Source organism: Dryas octopetala, chromosome 4 (assembly GCF_963921425.1).
Source record: "Dryas octopetala chromosome 4, drDryOcto1.1, whole genome shotgun sequence".
Lineage (NCBI taxonomy): Eukaryota > Viridiplantae > Streptophyta > Magnoliopsida > Rosales > Rosaceae > Dryas > Dryas octopetala.
Window position 1 is genome coordinate 6,344,893 of NC_141369.1, and position 24,625 is coordinate 6,369,517.

Here is a 24,625-nt window from a genome sequence, read left to right on the forward strand (position 1 = left end):
CAACTATTATCCCAACTTTCTTGACTCGAACTAATTTGGCAGTATTTCAATTGTTCATATCTAGCACACTTTGGACTTTATTTATTTATATTAATTAAGAAATTGTTGTGTCATATACCAAGGAATAAAATTTCAGTTTCGATTAAAATTTCGATTTCGACAAAATTAGACAAAAATGACGAAAATTACTATCAAAATACATAAATTTTAAATGAAACTTGATTATATATTTATTTAACATATTATCTACTACGTTGATAAAAAATATTAAAAAAATCAAATTATATAGTAGATTTCATGTGATATAAAATGAAATAATGCGCACTAAAAACAAATACTTTTAAAAAATGGGTTACTAATTAATAATTAATCTCTATATACTTTAATACTCTTTATACTCTATAATCTATACTCTATATTGTTTAAGATATGGTATAGGTTATTAGGGTTTAGGCCCTTTAGATATTTTTAATTACTTTTTATCTAAATATGTATTAGTATTTAAAAACAACTAAACGAAATACCAAAACGGTCAAACCAAACTCTTTTTTTTTTTAATTTCTAATTGCTCAGAGGCCCTAAACCCCAATCACCCTAAACTTTTTTTTTTTTTTCTTTCCTTCCTTTTCCCTCGTGACCTCTCCAATCTTCCCTCTCATTACTCATTTCTCAGACTTCTCACCTTATCTTTCTCCCTCCCCCCTCCCTCTCCCTCTCCCTCTCCCTCTCCCTCCTCGATTTTCCTTCCCTGTTCTCCCTCTCTTCCTCCTCGCTCTCCCCAAATCTCTTCTCTCCCCAGATCTCTTCTCTCCGCCAATTTCTTCCTCCTCTCCCTCCGGCGACGGGCGGCTCTGCCTCTTCCTCCCCCCTCTCTCCCTCCGGTATCTGCCTCCCCTCTCTCCCTCCACTTTGCCTCCGAAAATTTCGGCAAAATTTTTCAAAATTAATTTTGTATGGTGTTAAAATTTCCATACCCCAAAAATCTAGTTTTACTCCTTGCATACCACAATAGTTGGCAACTAATAGTTGGGATAATAAACATGAAAACAGCTAATAAATATGAAAGCTTGCTATAAAAGTATGTACCCCTAGTATTACTGTATAAATAAACACAAAAACAACTTCAAGCTACAATTACATTTAAAGGGGAAGAGCGAAAACTTGCCATTTCCAATTTTAGATACAAGTAGCATTTTCCCCGAGAATATTGCAAGTGGGCCAGCATATCAAAACCACAACGCTCCCCAAGCTAAAGCTGATCCACTAAGGGATCCAACAACGGTTGTATTAGTCCCTAAACCACTGAAGCTATGGACCAAAAATCAAGCTAATTTGAACTACATAGTTTATGTTTCATCTAAAATGAAAAACTTACAAGCTCAAACCAAATTGTTTCCGTGCCTTCAAGCACAAAGATGAGAAACATGATATAAATTGCATCCCTTTGATTAGGTTTAAGGATCTTCAGCTTCTTCAATCTCAGTAACTTTCTGCTTCTTGCCACCATGAAACAGGGCCTAAACCATCATAATCAATTGATCCCTGCAAAACAGGAAACACGCTTTTAGGCTCACAGAATTTATTAATTTATTAGCATGCTAGTTTCCAAAAAGAGCACCAATTAATAAAAATATTAGGTAACAATGTTCAATTGGTTGAAGAGTAATTGAACAGTGTTACTTCCACACCACAAACAACCATCTTAAATTATGAAGACCCAGTTCAATTGGCAAGAAAAAAAAAAAATACAAACCACACATTATAGGATCTACTTGAGGGGTTTCCATTTTAAATTACCCAATTATTTTGGCCTGATAATCAAAGAACCTGGAATATTATATTGGAATCATGCGGCATATGCAATCAATCATACATTATCAAATCCAATGGATAGTTCATGATTCCATCTAATACCAAAGTATGCATCATATAATACAAACATCCCTTACTTGTAAACGTATACCAAACAAGTGCTGCAAACAAAGTAAAAATCTGTATAGCAGCATAGACAGAACATGCAGAACTCGAGTTTATCCAATCAGATAACCACAACATCATATTATGTAGATCCCTTTTCATAATATTTGATGAGTAATTGAGTTTCAAATTAGATTTGGTCATCTATTAAGACTTCTATCCACTTATATTTGATCCAAATGCAAGTTCCTAAGTTATTAATAGTGAAATTTTAAAAAGAACCAACAGTTACAGAAATAACACTTTTTTATACAATTCATACATTGAAGTGACAACATTCAAGGTCAATATCCATTTAGAACACAAGCTTTAAAACCATTTAAAGGTTAGTTCTTCCAAAAACAACCACAAAAATAGAGCTACTAATTTACAAAAGAAGTTGTGAAAAGATGGAATTGCATTTGAGAGCCAAAATGTGTATAATATGGTTTTTTTTTTATGAGATAAATAATATGGTCATTTGACATAACAGAAGAGCTTTTGGTCATTCTACACAAAAGCATTAGAAAAAAAAAAGCTTTAAATAATATCTTATTCAAACAAAGATTTAGCACAGAGTCGCTCGATATGAAGAATTAGCACATGCTTCAAAGAAAACAAAAGTTTCTGGAAGCATCATCTTTGCAATGGTTCAAAGCCTTTGAAGAATTGTAGATCAAGTGATGCTACAGCTAGAAGCAACAACCAGTCATACGATAAGGTTCAATGCATGAACTTACAGTAACCACCATAGGAGCAAAGGGTTTTGAGTCTTCTGGCTGCTCAATTGGAATTGGAGGATAGTTCACACTCAAAACTTGGAATCTTATCTGCCATTTGAAAACTAAAAGTTAGCACACACTTGCACTCAAGAAATTGGAGCATACCTATGAATAAATTAAATCATAACAATACGAACCTGATCTGCCCAATCAATAAAGAACTTTTCATCATTACACTCCCATATCCATGTGACTCTGTCCCTGTACCATTCATAGAATATTATGACAAAAATGCATATCAAAGGTAATTTAAAAAATGAACCAAAAAAATAAGAATTCATGCAGGATTATGCAATTAAAGCTCTATATGTAATTCTATCAGGGCAGGCATGGCAGGGACTATCACCTCTTTACTGGGTCAGGCTTGAAGTGGGATGGCTTTGGCAAAAGATGAACAGGTACATAAATATCATCAAAAAATCCAAGTGACACTGTCAATTGCAGAATTAAAATCAGACTAATGAACAATGAATAAAAATAATGCATCAATGCACTGCTGCACTCAGCATGTATAGTGAGAATTACTTCTACCAATGAAAAACTAAATTAGACAAAAATAAACTACACTAAGTTATAATCATATTAGTAGAAGACGTACAACGTAAACCACTTTCTGTAGATTCTTTAAGTTTTGCAACAATAATCTCTCCCACAAATGGACGAAACATAATCAGTGTGAACACCGCCTGCCAATTATTAGAACATGATTGTCAACTTGTTGTAAAACTTAGGACTCCGAGGACACAGCATGCTAAGTGTTGAAAAAAAGGAAAGAAAACACAAACTTTAGAAAGGGAGAAGAAGATCATTGTATATTGCATATTGAAATAAAGGGAGTACGCTAATTTATAAAGGATTCCGGTACACAAATTGCTCCAGTAATCAACTCTATAAATTAGATCATAATTTAAGCTAACAGCCTTAATCTAGGATAAATGCCTAATAATCATCAATGACACTCTCCCTCAACATAAAGAGTAGATATCGAAAACTCTCAACTTGATGCATATAGAATGAAAAGCATGCTTTCGAGCTTTCAGAAAAACTTGGACAGCTCAGACTCATTAAAGGTAATTAGGGCCTATGAATTTTCACTGGTCATAGAGCATAAGAAGAGGGAATCCCTGTTGTCAAGGGACCAAAATAAATCAAGTCAAGAACTGAGACAAGATAAGTGAAAGATTTAATGGAACCTATGGCATAGCAGCAAGAGGGAGAAGTCGTAGTACATTTTTCTCTTCATTTTTTTTTTTCTTGTTGGGGCCAGAGTAGGATAAGGATAGCAATGGGTTTATGTCCAACAAGCATAATGCTCTGATACCATGTTGAAAAAGATTAAAAATAAATAAAACTTCAGAAAGAGAGAAGAAGATCACTGTATATTACATATTCAAATGAAAGGAGTGCATTAACTTATATGGGATTTCAGGACATAATTTGTTCTGGTAATCAGTTAAGTTAGACTTTAATTTGAGCTAACAACCTTAATTTAGACTAAATGCCTATAAATTAATCTGTATCAACAACACTACACCGAAATAAATTAAGGTAAATTAAAATTGAAAAATGAAATTAATAGGAACAAGAATAATAAAACCAATTGAAGCAAGCGAGCTGAATCAATCATAAGAACCAAACCAACCTAAATGTGAACAGAAATTGCAAAAAAACACTTTGTTCAGTAACAAAAAAAAAAGGTTAAAACTATACCTTTAAAGTTGGATGACCATCATTAGGTAAGATAAAGCCATGTTCAATGGATTGGATATCATAAACAGAAATGCAAAGTCCCAAGTTGGCGATAACCTGCATCGGAAGATCAGAATAGTTATAAAAGTAAATATTGTGAATGATAAACAAAAGTCACAATACAAAATATATTAAGAATATACCCACAAACCTTATCTAAGAAAAGTCTCTCAAGCTCTCCCTTAACTGCATCTTCCAGACGAAGGTTAAGCAAATGAGGAGGCAGACGCAGTTTGTGCTCAATTCGGCTAAGGTAGAACATTTGTGTTTTCTTCAAAATTTATATTCCAAATTCTGTAATTAACAAATGCTAGTTAAGCCCTTTGAAAGAGCAAATCTTTTATTTTGTTCCTCAGTTTTGGGCCCCCGTCACTTTTGGGTTCCTTTTTTTTGGGCTTTCCCTATTCGGCCTGGCCCTGCCTTTTCTCTCGTGCCTTTTGGGCTTTAATGAATCTTTTTTCAGACCAATAAAAATATATATATATATACAGACTCCTTCTACTGAAGTATACCTTAACTTATTTATGTTAAGATATATTCTATTGAGGCCCACACGAGTCGTTTTGTGTCGATCCGAATCGTTCAATTTTTACATCTCTATTGATAAATCATCCTTGCAGAAAATTAGTCAAATCAGAAATCATTTGTCTATCTAATTTTGATCAAATAAATACACAAACCAAATATTTTCGATGAAACCGTTCATTTGTTTGATAAAAGTTAGATAGGCAAATGATTTCCAATTTGGCTAATTTTTTGTAAGGATGATCTATCAATGAAGATGATTCTTGCGAACGGTTCGGATCGACACAAAATGACTCGTGTGGGCCTCAACAAGGTCATACCTCAACATAAATAAGTTGAGGTATACCTCAATAGAAGGAGCCTGTATATATATATATATATGTTAGCTTTTAATGACCCATGCACAAATTAAATTCATCGGATTTGAGCAAATAATCCTTTAAAAAAACTAAGCGGCCTGTCATTTGTATACAAATGCACTTCTTTGAGGAGAGTAGATTGTAATGACGCAAGAAAGAAAATATGGTAAAAGTGTTATAAAATAAAGAGAAATGTAAATAGAACATAAGAGATTGGGGAGGAATCATAATGTCTTTTTCATTCACATAATGCCTCTATTTATAAGCTCTTGGATGACCTGTGATAGACCCTTAAAGTCTTCTATTTTACAATAAATTAGACTCCTCTTAATAATTTATACAATTATTCTAGATGATACAGGAGATAAATATTAAACATAATAATAGATAGCCACATAATTAATGATATTTACAACACTCCCCTTTGGATGTCTATTGACTATGACAATTGCCTCATTAAAAAAACCTTACTAGCCAAAATCCTATGGGAAAAAGACTAGCTAAGGAAAAGAGTACAATCTTCATGTGTTTCTAATAGATATGATGGACGCACGACACTGCCTCATTAAAATTTTGCCAGGAAAACCCAATGGGACAAAAACCTTGGACGAAGGAAAAAGAGTACAATGTTTGATGACACGCTCCCCCTGATGTTGATATATTTCTCTAATCAGTGAATGTTGCCTCGTTAAAACCTTGCTTGAAAAACCCAATGGGACAAAATCAAAGCGAAGGAAAAAAAGTGCAACTTTTGCAATATTACTTATACAATGTTGAATGTGTTTCCCTCATTAAAACCTTACTACGAAAAACCCGATGAGACAAAAACCTAGTCGAAGAAAAAAGAGTACAACATGCAAAATTGTTGAATGCTCTCCTTGATAATAACAAGCTTTAATTTGACTGGCTCAATAATCCAGCAAATAATGATATTTCATATGCCATCTTCTAGATAGTGTAGTTTGGCAATGCTTGTATCAACATGACTTCCATACTTTCAGGGGATACATGTTTGTCATTATTTGTTGAAATCCTGTTGAGATTAGAGCAATACTAACAAAATACAAATCCACTAAATAAAGTGGTAAGAAACTATTATTTTTTTTAAAAAGATGAATTATTTTGAAAATACTTTGAGTATTGGAAAAATTACATGACACAATCACCAATGCTATATTCGGTTTATTGCATTTGTGCTAAGTTAAATAAGGTACATTAAGATATGGTGCTTCTGGACCAAAAATCTTTCTTTCATCTTCCTTAGGAAGCAAGTAATTAATCTTAGTGCCAATAGACCAAATAACCATTGGGCATAAGAATTTCACTAGTATTGTACTCGATCTACAGCTCGAGACACTATTTTCATTTCCCAAGGTCATTTATATTAAATTCAATATTCAAGCATTCAATAATCTTATGAGCTCTTCAGGAGCCTCAATTAATTCATAACTTCTTTCAAAAGTTTGAATATGTTGCTACAAAAGTTTGAATTCGGGTTCTAATCAAAGTACTCAATAAGGCAATTTTGACCATATTCATAGTGTTAAAGTTGAGTACATACTTTGAGCTTCAGGCTCTTTCAATCCTTCAAGGATTTGCTTCAAGCACATAATATTTCATGGCACTTTCAATTTGATATTTGACTTAGTAATTTGTTATATATCTTGTAGGAAATCGCTTCTGGCGATATATATGCTTCAGGCATTTCATAATCTTTAAAAGGTTTTCTCCACATGCAATGAACACATTAAATTTATTAAATTTGTTAAAATGCGGTTGCATCTATAACAGGAGAATATATAACCACAATATCATGTTTCTTTAGAGAAACATTATGCCATTATAAATAGTGATTTCATTAACTTTATTTCAAACACCCTATAACCTTCAGGGTTAACATCTTTGGTGTCTGAACTATAGGTTCTCATTATTCCACGTTTATAATGATGTTCAATTTTACTGGAATTGCCTCTTTCCAGTTTGGCCAATCATTTAATTTTGTCAACATTTATAGTAAACGTGGTTCCACATTATTATAGCTCATGATGATTTTTAGTAGCTACTATAAACAAAATATATCATCATTATATCAACAATCTCACAATTCTCATTTGCATAAATATATATATATATCTTTGTAATTGATACACATGCCTCTTCAGGGACTTTTATATATATAGTCTCTTCAGGGACTGTCATCTCTTCTAGGATGATTTGTGTACAGAATATGGATCTTTAAATTTAATTAATTGGGCTTGTGTGGACCATTTCATATACTCTCCACTTCTAGGGAGCTAAACTTTGAAACCTATAGATTTGTCACGCTTCAGGCGTGCGGGGGATCTTAGTGTCTTCCTCAATCTCTGATTGCCACGTGTACGCTCCAACCTTAAACCCTTGGTCATCTTCACGGAAAATACATGTGTCAACAGCCCCAACCCAAAACGTGGAACTGCAATGCAGCATTCATCTAAAGCGCTCCCATTATATTATATATAATTGCTTTCATATGTATTACATATGAAAGTAGTAGAAAACGTTTTTACTTGCCTACATTTGCTTCTGTGATAACTGATAACACAAACACAAGCGCAGAACTTGGTGTCATATAAATCACAACTGACCAACAACAAGAAAAAGTGAGACAATTAATGTGAGCATAATTAAGTGAAACGTTCGAAGATTTGGTGTAAAAAAACATTCAAATTTACCTAATAGGTGTAGTGTGGTGTAATCTTTAACTTTGTACCCAACGAGAGAAAATGGGTCACGAGAGTTTCCTAATTACCAAAAGCTAGAAAATCACAACTCAAGCACCCCAATACCCAAGTCTTGTCTTTGTATTCACCTTTTCCTCGTTACACTCATAAATTAATTAACCAGAACTAGCTATATATATACGCTCATCTTCCCAACTATATATAAATTCCCATCCATTAATTCCAACCACAACAAGTTATTGAACTATCTATCTATCTGTCTATCTCTTTGAAGATGGCCAAACCAGCAATGGCAACAGCAAGTTCAGTAGCAGCTGAGCTGAAAGATGAGCTAGACATAGTGATCCCAACCATCAGGAACCTTGACTTCTTGGAGATGTGGAGGCCTTTCTTCTAGCCCTACCACCTCATCATTGTCCAAGATGGCGACCCCACCAACGCCATCAACGTCCCCCATGGCTTCGACTACAAGCTCTACAATCGGAACCACGTCAACAAGCTCCTGGGTCCCAAGGCCACCTGCATTTCTTTTAAAGACTCTGCTTGTCGCTGCTTTGGTTTCTTGGTCTGCAAGAAGAAGTACCTCTTCACCATTGACGACGATTGCTTTGTAAGTCTTGCATGCTCTCCCAAGTCTCATCCCATGCATATATAATGCTAGATTCATCAAATCTTCTTATTAAATAATTAATGTGTAAATATTCTTGCATGTATCATAGATTATGAATGTATTAATATTCATGCATGTATCATAAATTATGTATTCACATTATCAATTAATGTGTTGACATCTTTCTTTTTTCTTTTTTTCTATTTTTGAAACATTAATTAAAGGTGGCCAAGGATCCAAGTGGCAAAGAGATAAATGCATTGGAACAGCACATCAGGAACCTACTGACACCATCAACACCATTGTTCTTCAACACACTCTATGACCCATTTACAAAAGGGTTGGACTTTGTTCGTGCGTACCCATTTAGCCTAAGAGAAGGTGTGCCCACTGCCATTTCTCATGGGCTTTGGCTCAACATCCCTGACTACGATGCTCTAACTCAGCTGGTCAAGCCTCTTGAGCGCAACACTAGGTTACAATATTATTAATTAATTAACCCATTAAATTAAATTAATTAATTCTCATATATTTTGTAACAATAGTATCAAGCATTTAATTACTTTTTGGGTATGGCCCAAAGTAATTGAGGATTGAGTGTTTTTTAGTTCATGTAGGTATGTAGATGCTGTGATGACAATCCCCAAAGGTACCCTTTTCCCAATGTGTGGGATGAACCTGGCTTTTGACAAAGAGCTGATAGGCCCAATCATGTATTTTGGGCTCATGGGTGATGGTCAGCCCATTGGTAGATATGATGACATGTGGGCTGGTTGGTGTGCCAAGATAATCTAATTCCCATGCGAGATATGAGGGAGCATTCGAGCACTCAGTGCTCCATTCCAGCAAACACTTCCTCACATCCCGCAATGTTTCCACATTCAACATCTCACATTAGAGAACACCTCTTTATTTTATTCTCATATTTTTTTCTTGTACTTGACAATATACTTATAATTAATTACTTCCATTATACCTGAAATTATTTTTGGCCAATTTGGACAATGATAATGTTTTTCAGGTGATTTGTAACCATTTGGGTCTGGGGGTTAAGACAGGGCTGCCATACATATGGCATAGCAAGGCAAGCAACCCATTTGTGAATCTGAAGAAAGAGTACAAAGGCATATACTGGCAGGAAGATATGATTTCATTTTTCCAGTCAATCGTGCTCCCAAAAGAGTGCACAAGTGTCTCTGAATGCTACATTGAGCTTGCCAACAAGGTCAAGGAAAAGCTTGGCCCTCTTGATCCTTACTTTCACAAGCTTGGGGATGCCATGGTTACTTGGATTAAAGCTTGGAATGAGCTGAACCCACCAGCACAAACAGCAGCTGTGGAAACTTCAAGATTAACACTTCTCTTGCGTAAATGCAAAATGATAAAGAAATGATGTCAATTAGAGCATAACTAGAAAAGAAGCCAAAATGGAGTCAACAATATCATACAACTTTCTTTACTAATGAATATTGTGGGTTTTGGAAGTTTATGGACAGTCAAAAGGGGAAATGTAGGTAAACAAGACAGCGAGGGAGATTTTCATTTCAAGGGAACACATATTCAGCTGACACAAACAACGGCTTATAGGACCCTTGGCAAAGCAAGCATTCATACCTGTGTACGTACTCGTACCACGTACTACTATGTGCCACACACTCTAGGCCTGAGGTAAATAAACTATCAAACTTACTTTCTTTTTAAACATGTATCAGGTGCAGGAGCACCCATAGGTGTAGAACCTTTTACACCCAAATTACAGGGGGATGGAAAGTCCAGTGTAGATATATTCCATATGCAAAGTTAACAGTAGATAGTCCAAGTATATCTTTGTTTCCATAGCTAAACTTTATCGCTTTCATACAGTCACTGACATGATGACTTCTCAAATTATCAAAGCAATATAGACATATCTAGAAGGGCATTCATGGTAACTTGTGAAACCATGCCATTCCTTTTCCTAGAATGTCCTCAACAGATTGTCCATATCTGTGTACAATACCCATAGTATTTTGTTTCCAAAATGGATACCTAATATATTTTAAGGTATCCATCAGATATGTTGTAATACACACAGCCGCTTATATGTGAAATCTTTTGGCAAAAAAAAAAAAAAAAAATTCTTACCTTCCAATACTTGCTTTGCCAAGGGTCCTATTGTTACATATGCATTTGTGGCATAAGCTGTATGCTGAAATTCTTCTTCCTACATCAAGAGCAGAATGATTTGTATCAAAGCATAGCTACAAAGAGCAAAATAAAATAATATGGTTATAGCAGATTTAATAGATTGCATACTAAAAAAGGATTTGGAGACAACTTTATGTCTTTAAATAAATTAAATCTTTTTTTCTTTAAAGAAACACCATTTTATTGAAATAAATAAAACGTGTCTTTAAATATTCAAATCAATTAATAGGTTGCTACCGTACTTTGGAGTGCACCATATCTTTTTGTTTGTTGGAAGAGAATGTGGCAGTAAGGAAAAAAGAAGAAAATAATTGTACGTCCAGGCCAAGTGCAATTGACAATGGGTAGGCTAGGATCAGAGTTAACATATTTAATTTAATTTAATTGCTTAATTAAGATACAATGTTTTCTAGGAAAATTTTCAGAATCTTTTAAAATCTGAAATTTTATGAGGGACCATGAAATTGATGCATTCGATATTTTTACAATCATCAACAAGGGACTAGCTCATTCAATATTAATAAAATAAGGAACTCAAAGTTTTCTCATATGGAAGATAACCAACTCAAAAAGTTATTGAGAACAAACAACTTTCTCAAGATGCAAGAGTCAGGCTTTTTACCAAAACTCGATCTAATATAAGCTGTATGGCAAGCTGCTCTATTTCCTCTCTCTTCAGCTCAGAACCTGAGTAAATTCATACACCAACAATAAGTTTCCACTCCTTAAATAATATGTCAGCACCTAAAAGTGCACAGAGAGAGAGAGAGAGCTCCAACATAAATCTTAATAACATGGTAGCCATTACAACACTCTTGGACATGTTTACTCTAAATCCTGAAACCAACCCAAGGAACTTGAAAATCCTAACCAAATTAAAAACCCTAACTTCACCCACCTCAAAACCGTCAATCAAGTTGAACTCTCAGAATTTGACCATAAAATACTTTTCTCCATTACAAAATGAAATAGTTTTTAATGGTTTACTGGTGGCCGGTAATAGAAGCATTGCATTGATATGTGTTGGTGTCTCTGTATTAATAAGGTACATTTACATCAGAACCAATCATCTAAGACAACAAAATAAACAATTAAGCCATAAAGCATACCTATTTCTTTGTGTTTTATTTTAATTTTATCAACTAATTGCAACACTGTCAATCTCTGATCATGTTCTTGCATATCTTGCAGCAAAGAAACAATAATCTTTGCATGACCTGCAAAGCATTCCAACATAATGCATAAAACCATATAATCATTCCAGGTAATGACAACCAAAACAAGACCAAGAAAAAACAAAAGAAAATAACCCAACTGATAATAGAATAATTTAAAAGGGTGATCACAAACGGTTCACCATATGAAAAAATAATGACAGCTGAATCAAACTAGACACTAGGAGTCCTAGATAAAAATTTGCAGTATTGACATTTATATAGCAATTATTATGTCACACCTCTGAAAAAATTACCTTGAAGCGTATTATCAAAGAGTTTTGACTGAACCTACACATATCACAACTAAAATCAAGGCTATACCTTTTTCATGCGTTTTTATTGTAAGAAAAAATGCCCAGCATTTAAGCTTTGAAAACAAGTGATTCAACATTTCCAATTCCATCAGGCTATTTGACGTACCGCCATTCTAATGAAAGCCTGCAACTTTACATTGAGCTTGCCACTTGGGAAGAGGAGTCCTACTTGGAACTTTATTACCACTATTTTCTTTAAATAGATAGTAAGGGTAGGTATGTTAATCTCCTCAGGGTTGCTTTAACTTTCATTTTCTGAAATGGATCGCTATCTTTTATATTAAACTAATTTGTAGCAATAGTTCCTCAACTATAATCCGATTCCCATTTAGTCCCTCAATTCGATGTAATTCAGGTTGGGGATTTTAGGGCAATTAGTCTGGTGACGAGTTTGTATAAGAAATAGCAAAGGTGTTGTCATGAAGATTGAGGGAGGTGTTGGGGATGCAATATCACAACATCATTTACCCTTAAAAAGTTAGTCAAACAGACACAAAAATGAATCAGAATTGATGACAATGATGAAAGTGAGACGCGGGTGAAAGTGGGAGGACTATAATTCAAAAATCAAATTGAGGGAACATAGTGAGAATCACGCAATAGTTGAAGGACTATTGCTACAATTAGCCTTTATACCATAAACTGTATTCTTCACTTTTTGTTTCATAGTTACATCCTTCTAGCAAGTAGCAACTAAGAAACAACAGTCTTGGCTTCTAACCTATCCCTCTGTCTTCACTTTGAAGGAAACGAAATGCAGTCTCACGCATTATACATGGCAGTGTTAAATGAGGAATCTACATGTGTGCCTTGCAAATACAAAATACCTACACTAGAGCGAAATTATTAAAAGAGTTAAAGGAAAGCAAACCAAAACCATGCATTATGCAGTTGACTCTAGGCTCAAATTTACAAGCAACACATATATTGATATTTTTTTTAGGTCACACATATATTGATATTAACAATGACATTCTTAGTACTTTGGGTACAAAGTGAAAATAACTCAGGCACATAATGTAAATCCATATGACAAAATGCAATGGGCTATGTGAAGGAAACCAAAGAAATTGTACAAGGAGAAACCAGAAAAAAAATAAAAATAAAAATAAAAAAATGCTGATGTCCTTAAATTTTAATAACCAATTGATAAAAACATTACACTCGTACGAGGGTTAAGTCAAAAAAACATACGAGAGACGTCCACTTCTTCAACCTCATTCGAAAATGCACAGTTGTCACACATCCCTCAAATACATTGATTGTGTTTATATTCCTCCTGACTTGGTAGCACCAAACAAACAAATTGTGTCCCAGTGTGTGCATAACGTGTGCTTGTGTACAACTAGAGTAACCAATAACACAATGGTATCATTGCAGTCCTGTATTGGCTCAGGAAAATGGCGGAAAATGGAACTACGGCGGCATTGTCTTTTTGACTGCAACATGAAAGAGAAATCCATAGTAAATAACACCTTATGTTAGATTAACCACATGTTGTAAAACCCAGTTCCTAATTTGTAGGTTTATTGTTTGATTTAATTGTATGTTTGATTATTTTAGATTAATTATGTGATATTTGAATTTAAGAAATAAGATTTATGTGGGCTTTATATTAAATTGTATGTTTGTGGCCATCTCTAAATTAGGTTTGTCTTTTAAGTGCATTTCAATTTTTTTTTTTTTTTGCGGGGGAGGGAGGGTTGAGTATTTTGGTGGGTGGCAACAGGGTATCTTTATTTCCTTTTTATTTTTTGGTTGATGGTCCAGATTTGTTTCATAATTCACAATGATCAAACACTTTTATGATGCATTAGTTTTGACCTGCAGTAAATTTAAAGCTAATAAAGAAACTAACTGACAATACTGTACTATATCATAAAGGTTCTGCAATCCGGAATTTTCATAGAAGACCATTGAACTTTGCTCAGAGAAAAGTCATATTTAAAGATCACATGATCTTTTAAGAAATTGTAAACGGAAATGTGCAATGGTAGAATATAATACGTGCCTAGGAACATCACCAGGTCTAAGTAAAGTAGGCATTGCAAAGGGAGTCCATCTCGTCCAGCTCGACCACTTCCCTGCAGCAATGAAGGTTACAGAAGGGATAAAATTGAAGAAACATGTAATTTTAGCTGGAAAGGCACAAAACCTGGTAGTATGTTTCCATTGATTTACTTAGGCTGTGATGGATGACAAACCTGACTAAAAGCAGTTACCAAGTATTAGATCCCAAAAAATAAAACTTATATGTATATTGTATGCAAGTTACCAATGACAAGGAAAACAGGACAGTGCATAGGGAGATCGAAGCTAAAAGAAGAAATCATCAACTGCACAAGTTTATCTGGCCTGAGTGCTGGGCTATACACTCTGGAAATGTTGCTCAGTGGTAAGAGACAAAGGCCCCGAGCAACGAGCATGTTGCTCGGGCCTTATTTTTCTTACAGTACTCTTGATTGAGGGATTAACACGTGGAATTGATGCCCATATGATGGTCTAAAAAGGCTTTAAATTATCACTTCAATTGAGGCTTCTAGCTAAAGCTCTATTTTCTTTGGTTTAACTTATGACACAAGCAAATTAAATACCTATTTGGGACTCACCATGTTAAAAATTAATATAAGTAAGCATTCAATAATTTATTAAGATGGCCTTAATTCAGTGAATTTTTTTGCACATTCCTACCTTTATATACCGTGTATAAATACAGATACAAATATTAGGGTAGTTTGGATTATCATAGCCTGTTATGCTTCACCTGTGAGTCCCAATAGGAGTTAAGTTCAAGTATAACGACTAGAAAACCGCAAAATGTGTCAAGTCCCCCCATACTGTCAAACTAGTTACACATTAATTTCAGTTGGAGAAGCCATATACCTCAAACAAAAAACGTTTAATTTGAAATACTAACCATCTGGTTAGTCGATTCCCATGTCAAATGCTACCTGGAATGCATATGCAAGGTGTGAGGAAGATAGGTTGCCAAAAAGAAAATTTTAGAAAGAAAAAGACAACTGCAAGCAAACATACTGTGCCAACAATAACTTGTAGTTTGCTATTGCTCCACCTGTGCCATCAAACATACAAAAGAGGATCACAAAGTAAATATACAATAGAATATTTCACAAGCATTGGGCATGCTAAACAAATAACCCAAAGAGAACAAGTTTTAACTCAACTTCCATAAAGATAACACTAGTAGCTGAGGAATAGACAATAAAGGGTGATAATTAAGTTATTGCAGGTTGTCTTGAATGATATGAGCAGGCATACAACTGCTAGAAACAAGACCTCCAACTATCTATTAGTTGTGTCGTCTAGAAACCAAAAGTTAAAACCTTTTTTTTTTTAAGAAACCAAAAGTTAAAACTTTTTTCTTTTAGAAACCAAAACTTATATCAATCCATTAAAGAATTATATATGTAATCTACAAGCCAAATAATACATTACAGCTTTAGGTTTCTGGTTCTAATGGCCATCTAGAAACAATGTTAGAATTGATAAGTAGTCGAAAATTGCAAGGAAAGTTTTATTGCAGCTTGCAGTAAATAGAAAAACGTGAAAAGTACAAAATCCTATGTGGAACAAAATTAGAGGAAGAATTAAGAAGATGGGACGTGAAGTTACCTCTCCTTTCATAATTATAACATATTTTATCCATACAGCAGACATTGTTCAATAAAGAAAAGAATTAAGGAGAGCAGATCTCCCCGTCTCAGCCCCCTGGAGGCTCTAAATCTACCCCTTGGTCTGCCGTTAATTATCATTGAAACATTAGCTAATCAAGCAACCACTAATCCCTGTCCTCCAACCCCCGTTCATTTCCAAAACATTATCTAGGAATGCCCAATTAACATGATCATACTGTTTTTCAAAGTCAATCTTGAAGAAAAGACCTTAATTTCTCAAGCAATATTCCTGTGCAAACTGTTTTTGAAGACACGTTATATTTTCTATAGGCCAAAATTGCTATATTTTAAGAAATATGCTAAACACATTATATAGTAATTATGCTATGCAAATGTTTCTGTCGGAAATCCGTCTTCCTTGTTTTGATAAATCAAAAGATTATCCAACCAATTCATATTGTGAAGAAATGTTCTTTAAACATGCATAGACTATCATTTCAGGATTGTGATAATTATATCTATCATTTTGTGGCAATTTTGAAATGACAACATTTTACATGCCCAACTTCGCAGCTTAGATGCAATCTGATCAGAATGAGATTATGCCAACTCCATGAATATCCAAATGCCTCCTAATCTGAGCACATCTCCCGGTCAGAGACAAGGGATGGATGTAGCTAGGCTAGGTCAACTCTATCATTGGTTTCTGTCAGGCATTATATTCAAACCTAGAAACAATTTTGGTGACAATTAATGGAAAGTTGTCAACAACAGAAAATTAACTGAAAAATGCAGACATGTTCACATTCCTTTCTAGAGAAGCAATAAACTATTCCAGATTCATTGTCTGAATAAGAGTCTCGATTAGTCGAATGAATTCTGCAATTTAACCACCTTGCCAACTGAAGACTTTTCTCCTACCTACAGCATAAGGAATTATGGCCGCAGCTTTTAAAATTCAAAGCCAGAAATTATAAACATATAAACAAACCATATAAAAGAGATTTGACCGGTTGACTGTGCTGACAAACTTTGTGCTGACAAACTTTACACATCTTGGAAGGTGGAGCATCTCCATTAGATCACTTTGGACTTTCTGGATAGCAGTTGCCTAAAACATAGACAACAAAACCATCAACTCGCCCGAAAAATTGAAATTAGAAGCAATAAAATGGATACTTCATTCTTTTCATATTCTTTATAATAAAAAAATGGAGGTGATATTTGCACGCCCAAAGCTGCCCCTTACACTCCTGTTACTTTATAATTTGGATTGACAGAAATGCCCCAATATTTCAAGGTCTTGATTATGGTAGAAAGAAACATTGATGCAAATTGTTTGTTTCAATGTGAGGCCCAGCACATCTATCTATATTAGGAACATTTACACACAGACAAAATTCCAATGAAGGTAAACAGTAAAAACAATGATAATAAATTTAAAAGACACGCATTTCCAACTTGTCCACTCAAGCTGGAGCAAGATGTCCACCAACCTCATCTTTCCTATCGAAGAAACACAACTTTATTGCCATGCATAAAAACAATACATGATAGTGGACAAGAAGTCCACACTGACACTACATTACAATGCACACTACAGCATAGATCCTCCGAATCTACAACCTGAAAACAGGGACTAAACTTAAATTATAACACAGCTGCTCTCCAATCTGATAAAATATGAGAAAAAGAAGTGACCCTAATTCTGATGAAACCACGGCCCAAAAGGACCAGAATCTGACTTTGACCCAAAGCCCCTCCACCCCTACCCCTTTATAGTCTTCAAAAATCCTTTTTTCCTATCTGACCAGATCACCCAAAACACAGCCATCGCCATACAACCCCAAAATACTTTGACCTTCTTGCTGCCCCCTAGCACCTTATGCTTTTCACAAAGCAAAGAAACACTCCCTGGAATAAAAACATGTTCTAATGATGGAACAAAGAATGGAATAATAACCCCAGAAAGAACCTGCTCTCAAATAAAGTGAATATCAACCTCGACATGCTTGGTTCTCTCGTAAAGAACAGTATCTCTCACTATAACTCCCAACATCAAGGATGGAATGAAGCAATAAAATCTCATAAGTACCCTGAATCATAGTACAATACTCAGCCTCAGACAATCTAGAGACTTCACCTTTCTTCTTACTCTTCCATGATATAACATGATTCCCATTAAAGGTACAGAACCCATTGTAGATCACCTATTTATACATGAACCAACATAGTCTGTATCAGTGAAACAAGATACCATAAGATGTGATGGACAACATTAAAATGGGATGTAAGGGGTGCATGCATGAACTGACTAACAATACACATAAAAATAATAATGGGTCTAGCGTTGGTCAGATATATGAGTCTACCTACAAGACGTATGCTGGTGGATAAGGTCATAGATCACCAGACTCAGTGGATAACTTGAAATTCAAATCGATAAGCGGAAGATGTTGGTCGCATACCAGCAACCTAGATCAACTTTGAAGGTGACAAAGATATTCCATGACGTGTGCGTACCAAGTAAACGCTCCCCCTCAACCAAGAAGAATAAAACTAAAAGGAATATCTCTAAATGTTTAGGCAGATATACTCAGAGAGAAGCTAAAAAATTGATTCTATTTCAAAGCAACTCTTATTATGTTCCAACCAACTGTCTATAAGAGAGCCACAATCGCACACCTTCAAAGAGTAACCGCCTTCTAGTTCACATAAAATAGTTAGTGAAGTACCATCCACCAACAACATATTAGTCCATACATTGTTTAAGAGCGCAAGGACTAACCGCCATCTTGTTCACATAAAATATCTCTAATCATATTCTTTTAAAAAAGGAATACATCTCAGATCATACACTCACTAAATCGCTTCATACTCAGAGTAGTTAGTCTGCATCAGCAGTACTCACACCTTTCTGTGTAACACCTTTACAAGGAAAATATGGTAGTTAATTTAAATTTGTGGGAATCATGTTTATAAACCGGGGCGTTTTTGTGTATTCAAGTTATGGAAATAACAGGAGTGCTAGAAGCTTTTCTGGAAGTTTGATAGTGCCTCCCTTAAACAAGATAAGAATTAAAGATAGATAAAGGACATACAGTCAAAGCAATCACAGGATCATTGGGAAACTGAGTCTTGAGGATACCAAGACTTTGGTAATCTGGTAGAAAATCATGACCCCACAGGCTGCAGCAATGTGCCTCCTGTCAAATAACCTTTAGAATTAGACACTAGAGAAGTATGAAACTCAGCAAACAATTTTATTAAAACTAGCTTCAACAGGACAAGTCCAAGAAATGCAATTGAAAAGAACCAGATGAAGCCAAAATGCAATTTGAAATCAAAATGGTAACCCAAAAAAGATTTAAGTGGCTCGGTGCGGGGCAGCGCAGCGCAGAGAATCCCAGCAAAACCTAACTTCTACATTCTCATCTTTTCCTAATCCTTCTCTTTCTTCATCTATAGGCTATAGCCCAAAGAAAGGTGCTTAGCAATCTGATGGAGTCAAGTCTCTGGTTTTACTTTCAGCAGCGGACAAATGAATTGACAAGTAAATTTGTTTCTTGTTTTTTATTCAATTTTACTCCCTGTACTTTAGTAAGTTGGACTCGGATGAAGTTAAAAAACAAGAGTAAGAGTAAGTACTAAGTACTGTTCATAAGTTACTTTACTATTTTGGTTAAGTTGGAAACGTGGGCCGGGCCCGTACGTTTCTCATTATTATTTAACACCATCCATAAAAACCATCATCAAACAAAAAAAAGGAAACGAAAATCCTGAATCCACTCATTCTTCACCCTTGTTCCAGAGGAGGCGGCTAGCAAGTAGATCTGATCTCCAGGGTAAAATCTATCTCCCAATTAAGCTGGCTGTGTTTTGGAAAGGTGGCTCTGGCTGTGTTAAGAACAACAACAACAACAACAATACGATCTGGTAACTTCCTTTCTCCTTTTGCAGAACAAGTTAGTGTTTTATCATATATGATATAATTCTATTCTGACAAAACAAAAACACACAGAATTATATGTTCAGGAGGATCTACTTTCTCATCAAATACTTCAGTTGGTCATTACACAAAATTATCTCAATTCAGTTTCTCATCAAAATAAAATTGTTCACTCTCTCTCAACAATTCTTCTTCCTGATGATTGTTCTGACAAAAAAAAAAAAAAAAAAACCATAGAACTATATGTTCAGGACATCTACTTTCTCATCAAATATCATTACACAAAATTATCTCAATTCAATTTCTCATAAAAAATAAAATTGTCTATCACCACTTCTCAATTCTTCTTCCTGATGATTGGATACCAAACACTGGCGGCTATTAAATTGAGGCCTTCTCCCCCAACCATCCTGATTTTTCCATAACCTTCCTCGCCCCATTTAGTTCCCCAGGAATTCAAAACTGTGAAATATTTCTCCTTGTCTTCCATTACATAACCTGTCAAGTTCAAGCCATGCCAGTCATACCCTCCCCCACACACGATGCAATAGTCCTGTATCGTCTTGCCATAGTCTGGACATTCCATCCTTTCGCAAGTAAAAGGAAGACAAGGTTTATCGACTTGCAGGGTATTTTCGATAAACCTTGTCTTCCTTTTACTTGCGAAAGGATGGAATGTCCAGACTATGGCAAGACGATACAGGACTATTGCATCGTGTATGGGGGAGGGTATGACTGGCATGGCTTGAACTTGACAGGTTATGTAATGGAAGACAAGGAGAAATATTTCACAGTTTTGAATTCCTGGGGAACTAAATGGGGCGAGGAAGGTTATGGAAAAATCAGGATGGTTGGGGGAGAAGACCTCAATTTAATAGCCGCCAGTGTTTGGTATCCAATCATCAGAAAGAAGAATTGAGAAGTGGTGACAGACAATTTTATTTTTTATGAGAAATTGAATTGAGATAATTTTGTGTAATGGTATTTGATGAGAAAGTAGATGTCCTGAACATATAGTTCTATGGTTTTTTTTTTTTTTGTCAGAACAATCATCAGGAAGAAGAATTGTTGAGAGAGAGTGAAAAATTGGGTGAACAATTTTATTTTGATGAGATAGGCCAATGATTGTCACAATACATACCCCTTTGTATTTGGTGAGGTCTCCAGGAGATTTTGGGCTCCCAAGTGCTAGCACACATATGGCCGGCTGCGTTTCAAGTAATCGGATAGTGTCACTCTCCCCTTTAACCCAACCATAATCGTCGATAAACACTTTTCTTCCCTTCTGCAAAAAAAAATAAATAAACAAAATAAACAAAATAAATGGTTATGTGACTCATTTTAGCTCAAGCTTTTATATGTCTCATTTAAAATAAGCTACTTACATTCATTGGCCCCTCCAAAGATAATCCACATACTTTTGTGTACGCTAGGCAGCTTCTTATTGATCCTTGAACACCAGTAGCTACTAATTCTCTTGCGGAGAGTGTGACTCGCTCTCCGGTGGCCATGTGGTGCACGGCTTCCACACATGCCACAACTGCCATTGCACCGCAAATGTTTTCATCTGTCAAGGAGACGGAAAACTTTTTATGTTCATTATCTCATGTAAATTCTCAGAAACATGAAAGAAAAGAGAAAGAAGGCATTATGGCAAAAGGATGAATGAGATTATAACAGAAAAGGCAAGCGAAAGCGGAACCTTGTGAAATGGAGGTATGTTAATGTTTTCATATGATATCTGTTCTGTATATTTTTCCAACTAAATATTTGAATGTTTTTCTTATTGGTGTACTGCCTTTATTGCTGCAGATTCGTAGTGAGTCTGGGTTTAGCAACTCATTAATGACACCATGTAAAGGTTTTTCTTTTGTGTTTTTTTTGTTTCCCTCAATAACTGCTCTGCATATACTCATTTATTCAACTGTTCAAAATGTGTTATGTAAGGAGATTATTTCTAACAGCAGAAATCTTATTACATGCATGTACCCAGGCAATGACCCAGTTGATGAGGATGTAGATATTGTTGGTGGGAACGATGCTCCTATTTCAAGTTTCCCTCCAGTAGAAATAGCGAAAGATGTGGCTCACAGAAACAGTAAATGCAGTAGCTCAAGTGGCTCCAGTAGTGATTCAGGCTCTTCATCCAGTGGTTTGTGTTTCTGCATACTTTTCATATGTGTGGCTGTCTCAAAAAAAATTTTCGACATTTTAATTTTGGAGCTTGTAAGAATGAGACTTTTCATGCATTTTTGTTTTAGATCTGAAGGCATTTAAGAGACATAATGGGAAAAACATATTTTGTCCTTGACAAATAACTATTTTACTAAATGCTCTCTCTCTCTCTCTCTCTCTCTCTCTCTCTCTCTCTCTCTCTCTCTCTCTCTCTCTCTCTCTGACCATCCACTAAGTTTTACATCCCCCTCCCTACAAAAGAAAGAAAAGATTCTTTTCTCCTGCTTATACCTTGAATAGAATTTAGTCGAGGTGGGGTAGGAACCCCCACCCCACAAAAGGAAGAAAAGGTTATTTTCTCCTGCTTAGACCTTTGAGTAGAATTTAGTAGAGATAGGGTGGGAACCTTGGGAACCCATTTTTGTTGGATGGGGTGGTTATTAATCTATTGAAACCTTCCTTGTTGGTGTCAGGCTGACTAGCTCTGATTGGGCCTCCAGTGCTTATTGGTTTTAGTGACTGTGGTTCTGTGGCAGGGTATTCTAATTTTGGCTTTTTTATTGGAGTGGTGGTGGTAGAATAAAACTGCTTTGAAATTTTAGTGAAAGCACTTGCCAATGAGGGTTTAGGATTTCTCACACAGGGTTTAGAGAGAAATCTGTTAAAGAGGGTTTTGATCATTTGTTAGGATGTTTGATGATTTTTCAATTCATGAGTGATATATTTCTGGCTGCTGATGCTTAGCAAGGGCAATATGGACCTAAGACACAATTCTTATATTTCGTTGGAAAACTTTATCCCCTTGAAAAACATGAGCAGGTGGTAATTTAGCTTCTGGACAATGAATGGACGGTGTTGGGTGGTGTGTCTTTTCTTTATGAGTAAAATATATGGCATCTTGATATTTTCTTATGAAAAGGTGGCATCTTAATCATTCTGAACATATGTAGCAATAAGTATAATTTCAAAGCCACTTTTGTTGAAACTGGTACTCAATATTGTTAAACTGGCAAAAGAAGAGAAAGGGTACCTTCTTGATTTCGGGCTTCATTATAGTGGCTGCTCCAATCCTTAGATTTGGCCATAATTCTCTGACAAAACATTTGAAATTAAAGTCCATGCAAGAAAGCAAGTCCATGCAAGAAAGCAAGATCATGGCCCCAAAAAAAAAAAAAAAAATACACGAGAGTTCCTTACCTTGTTGGGCGGGTTCTTCTCGATTGAAGAGGTAAATGACAAATGGAGCAGCATGGGGTTCTTCTCGATTGAAGCGGGAAAGGACACATGTAGCAGCATAGGGTTCTTCCCGATTGAAGTGGGAAATTGACGGTGGGTATGATTGCCGTGGAGTTTAGCAAGGGTTTGTGAGATTGCGGTTGCGGTTGACAATGCCATGGTCAAGACTCAATCGAGAGAGCAACTAGACAGCAAGGGTTTGTGATTCGACGCTGTGTGGAGAATGGAGAAAAAAGCACAACAATTTAAGCCTCCCTGTGGGCGAGACTGCGAGACACTCGAGAGAGAAATTTTTTTTCTTTAGTCTTTTATCCTTTTTTTTGGGTCTCCTGTCCCACCCGCTGCCGCTGGTTAATATAATTTCATTGCCCAAAAAACAATCTTGATTTTACATATTACTCATCTATCCTGTGCAATCCAATTACTAGAGTAAAAATTTAAGTCATGAACAAAAGAACAACCATGTATTATTTTTGGGCCAACGAACAACCATGTGTTTAATACTTAAATTTGGCACAAGTGTTGAAATTAAAGTGAAATTCAAATTTCTTAAGTAGTCTTTCTTATCTTGACAAATTGTTTTTGAGACATAATAATACACCCAATAAAAAGATTTAATTTTTTTACCAATTGAACTTAATAAATTGTTTTCATTTTATATTTTTTCTGAGTTTATGAATTAACGTAGGGATTCAAATATTTATGTTTCAACGTTGAAGCATCTATGACATAGTGCTCAAACTTTTTTAGAAAAAAGTAGACGGTTCTGATTATTAACGTGGAGCAGATAAAAGAAAGGGACTAAAATTACGACCAACAAAGATGAGTGGGAGATCATGTTGGGACTAAAATCACCTCACTTTCAATCCCATTTCCACCAAAACCAATGCAGATTGAAAATACTAGTAAAGCAATGGCAACCCTACTCATGATCATTACCATGCACCACCCAATTTTTCCCCAATTACCACCTTCATTCTTAGCAAACTAGGGGTGGGCGCGGTGCGATTCGACTCACTTTTCCCCCGGAACCGTGTGTCGCGCCAAACATTAATATACGGTACGGTTCGGTGCCTAAAACCGTGAAAGAAATAAAAAAACCAAACCATTAAAGGTGCGGTGCGGTTCTGCACCACAGTTATAGGCCTAATGGGCTATTATTCATATAATTTATATAAAACATATGTTTTGAGGTTTGAGGCTTTGAGCAA

At 35.4% G+C, this 24,625-nt stretch overlaps 4 protein-coding genes and 1 pseudogene across 23 annotated transcripts in view; 2 read left to right on the forward strand and 3 right to left on the reverse strand.

Annotated features, from left to right (window-relative positions):
• Positions 1 to 1,041: 1,041 nt before the first annotated feature.
• LOC147286348 (RNA polymerase Rpb7 N-terminal domain-containing protein) lies at positions 1,042 to 4,777 on the reverse strand. Its single transcript, XM_086241749.1, has 7 exons — positions 4,639 to 4,777; positions 4,449 to 4,544; positions 3,337 to 3,424; positions 3,085 to 3,169; positions 2,876 to 2,939; positions 2,697 to 2,786; positions 1,042 to 1,542 (listed from the first exon to the last, which is right to left on the reverse strand). The coding sequence occupies exons 1-7, from the start codon at positions 4,747 to 4,749 to the stop codon at positions 1,480 to 1,482; spliced, it is 597 nt and encodes a 198-aa protein (XP_086097875.1). The 5' UTR covers positions 4,750 to 4,777; the 3' UTR covers positions 1,042 to 1,479.
• A 3,588-nt stretch (positions 4,778 to 8,365) lies between these two features.
• On the forward strand, positions 8,366 to 10,094 carry LOC147286349 (UDP-arabinopyranose mutase 1-like; annotated as a pseudogene).
• Positions 10,095 to 10,847: 753 nt separating this feature from the next.
• Positions 10,848 to 23,710, reverse strand: LOC147286350 (uncharacterized). 20 transcript variants are annotated; one of them, XR_015121616.1, is made up of 13 exons: positions 23,376 to 23,710; positions 23,209 to 23,269; positions 21,389 to 21,570; positions 21,145 to 21,288; positions 19,156 to 19,260; positions 17,046 to 17,165; positions 15,456 to 16,975; positions 15,337 to 15,370; positions 14,575 to 14,627; positions 14,431 to 14,503; positions 13,614 to 13,858; positions 11,511 to 11,575; positions 10,848 to 10,904 (listed from the first exon to the last, which is right to left on the reverse strand). XR_015121616.1 is itself a non-coding variant. In XM_086238939.1 (8 exons), the coding sequence occupies exons 1-8, from the start codon at positions 23,571 to 23,573 to the stop codon at positions 15,344 to 15,346; spliced, it is 855 nt and encodes a 284-aa protein (XP_086095065.1). In that variant the 5' UTR covers positions 23,574 to 23,710; the 3' UTR covers positions 14,635 to 15,343. The 20 variants fall into 20 exon arrangements, 4 of the variants coding, with proteins under 4 accessions (XP_086095065.1, XP_086095068.1, XP_086095069.1 ...); XR_015121630.1 differs by lacking the exon at positions 10,848 to 10,904 and adding an exon at positions 18,198 to 18,264 and having other exon boundaries at positions 11,542 to 11,575; positions 11,998 to 13,858; XR_015121627.1 differs by lacking the exon at positions 10,848 to 10,904 and adding an exon at positions 18,150 to 18,264 and having other exon boundaries at positions 11,542 to 11,575; positions 11,998 to 13,858.
• Positions 20,191 to 24,625, reverse strand: part of LOC147286351 (small ribosomal subunit protein bS16m/bS16c-like) — a 48,356-nt gene continuing 43,921 nt past the window's right edge. The window contains exon 4 of the mRNA XM_086238946.1: positions 20,191 to 20,210. The gene's annotated coding sequence lies outside the window, so the exon portion shown is untranslated. The remainder of the gene's footprint in view (positions 20,211 to 24,625) is intronic.
• On the forward strand, positions 20,972 to 22,280 carry LOC147286352 (transcription factor GTE10-like). The gene is made up of 4 exons (XM_086239211.1): positions 20,972 to 21,221; positions 21,624 to 21,719; positions 21,816 to 21,864; positions 21,997 to 22,280. The coding sequence occupies exons 2-4, from the start codon at positions 21,714 to 21,716 to the stop codon at positions 22,278 to 22,280; spliced, it is 339 nt and encodes a 112-aa protein (XP_086095337.1). The 5' UTR covers positions 20,972 to 21,221; positions 21,624 to 21,713.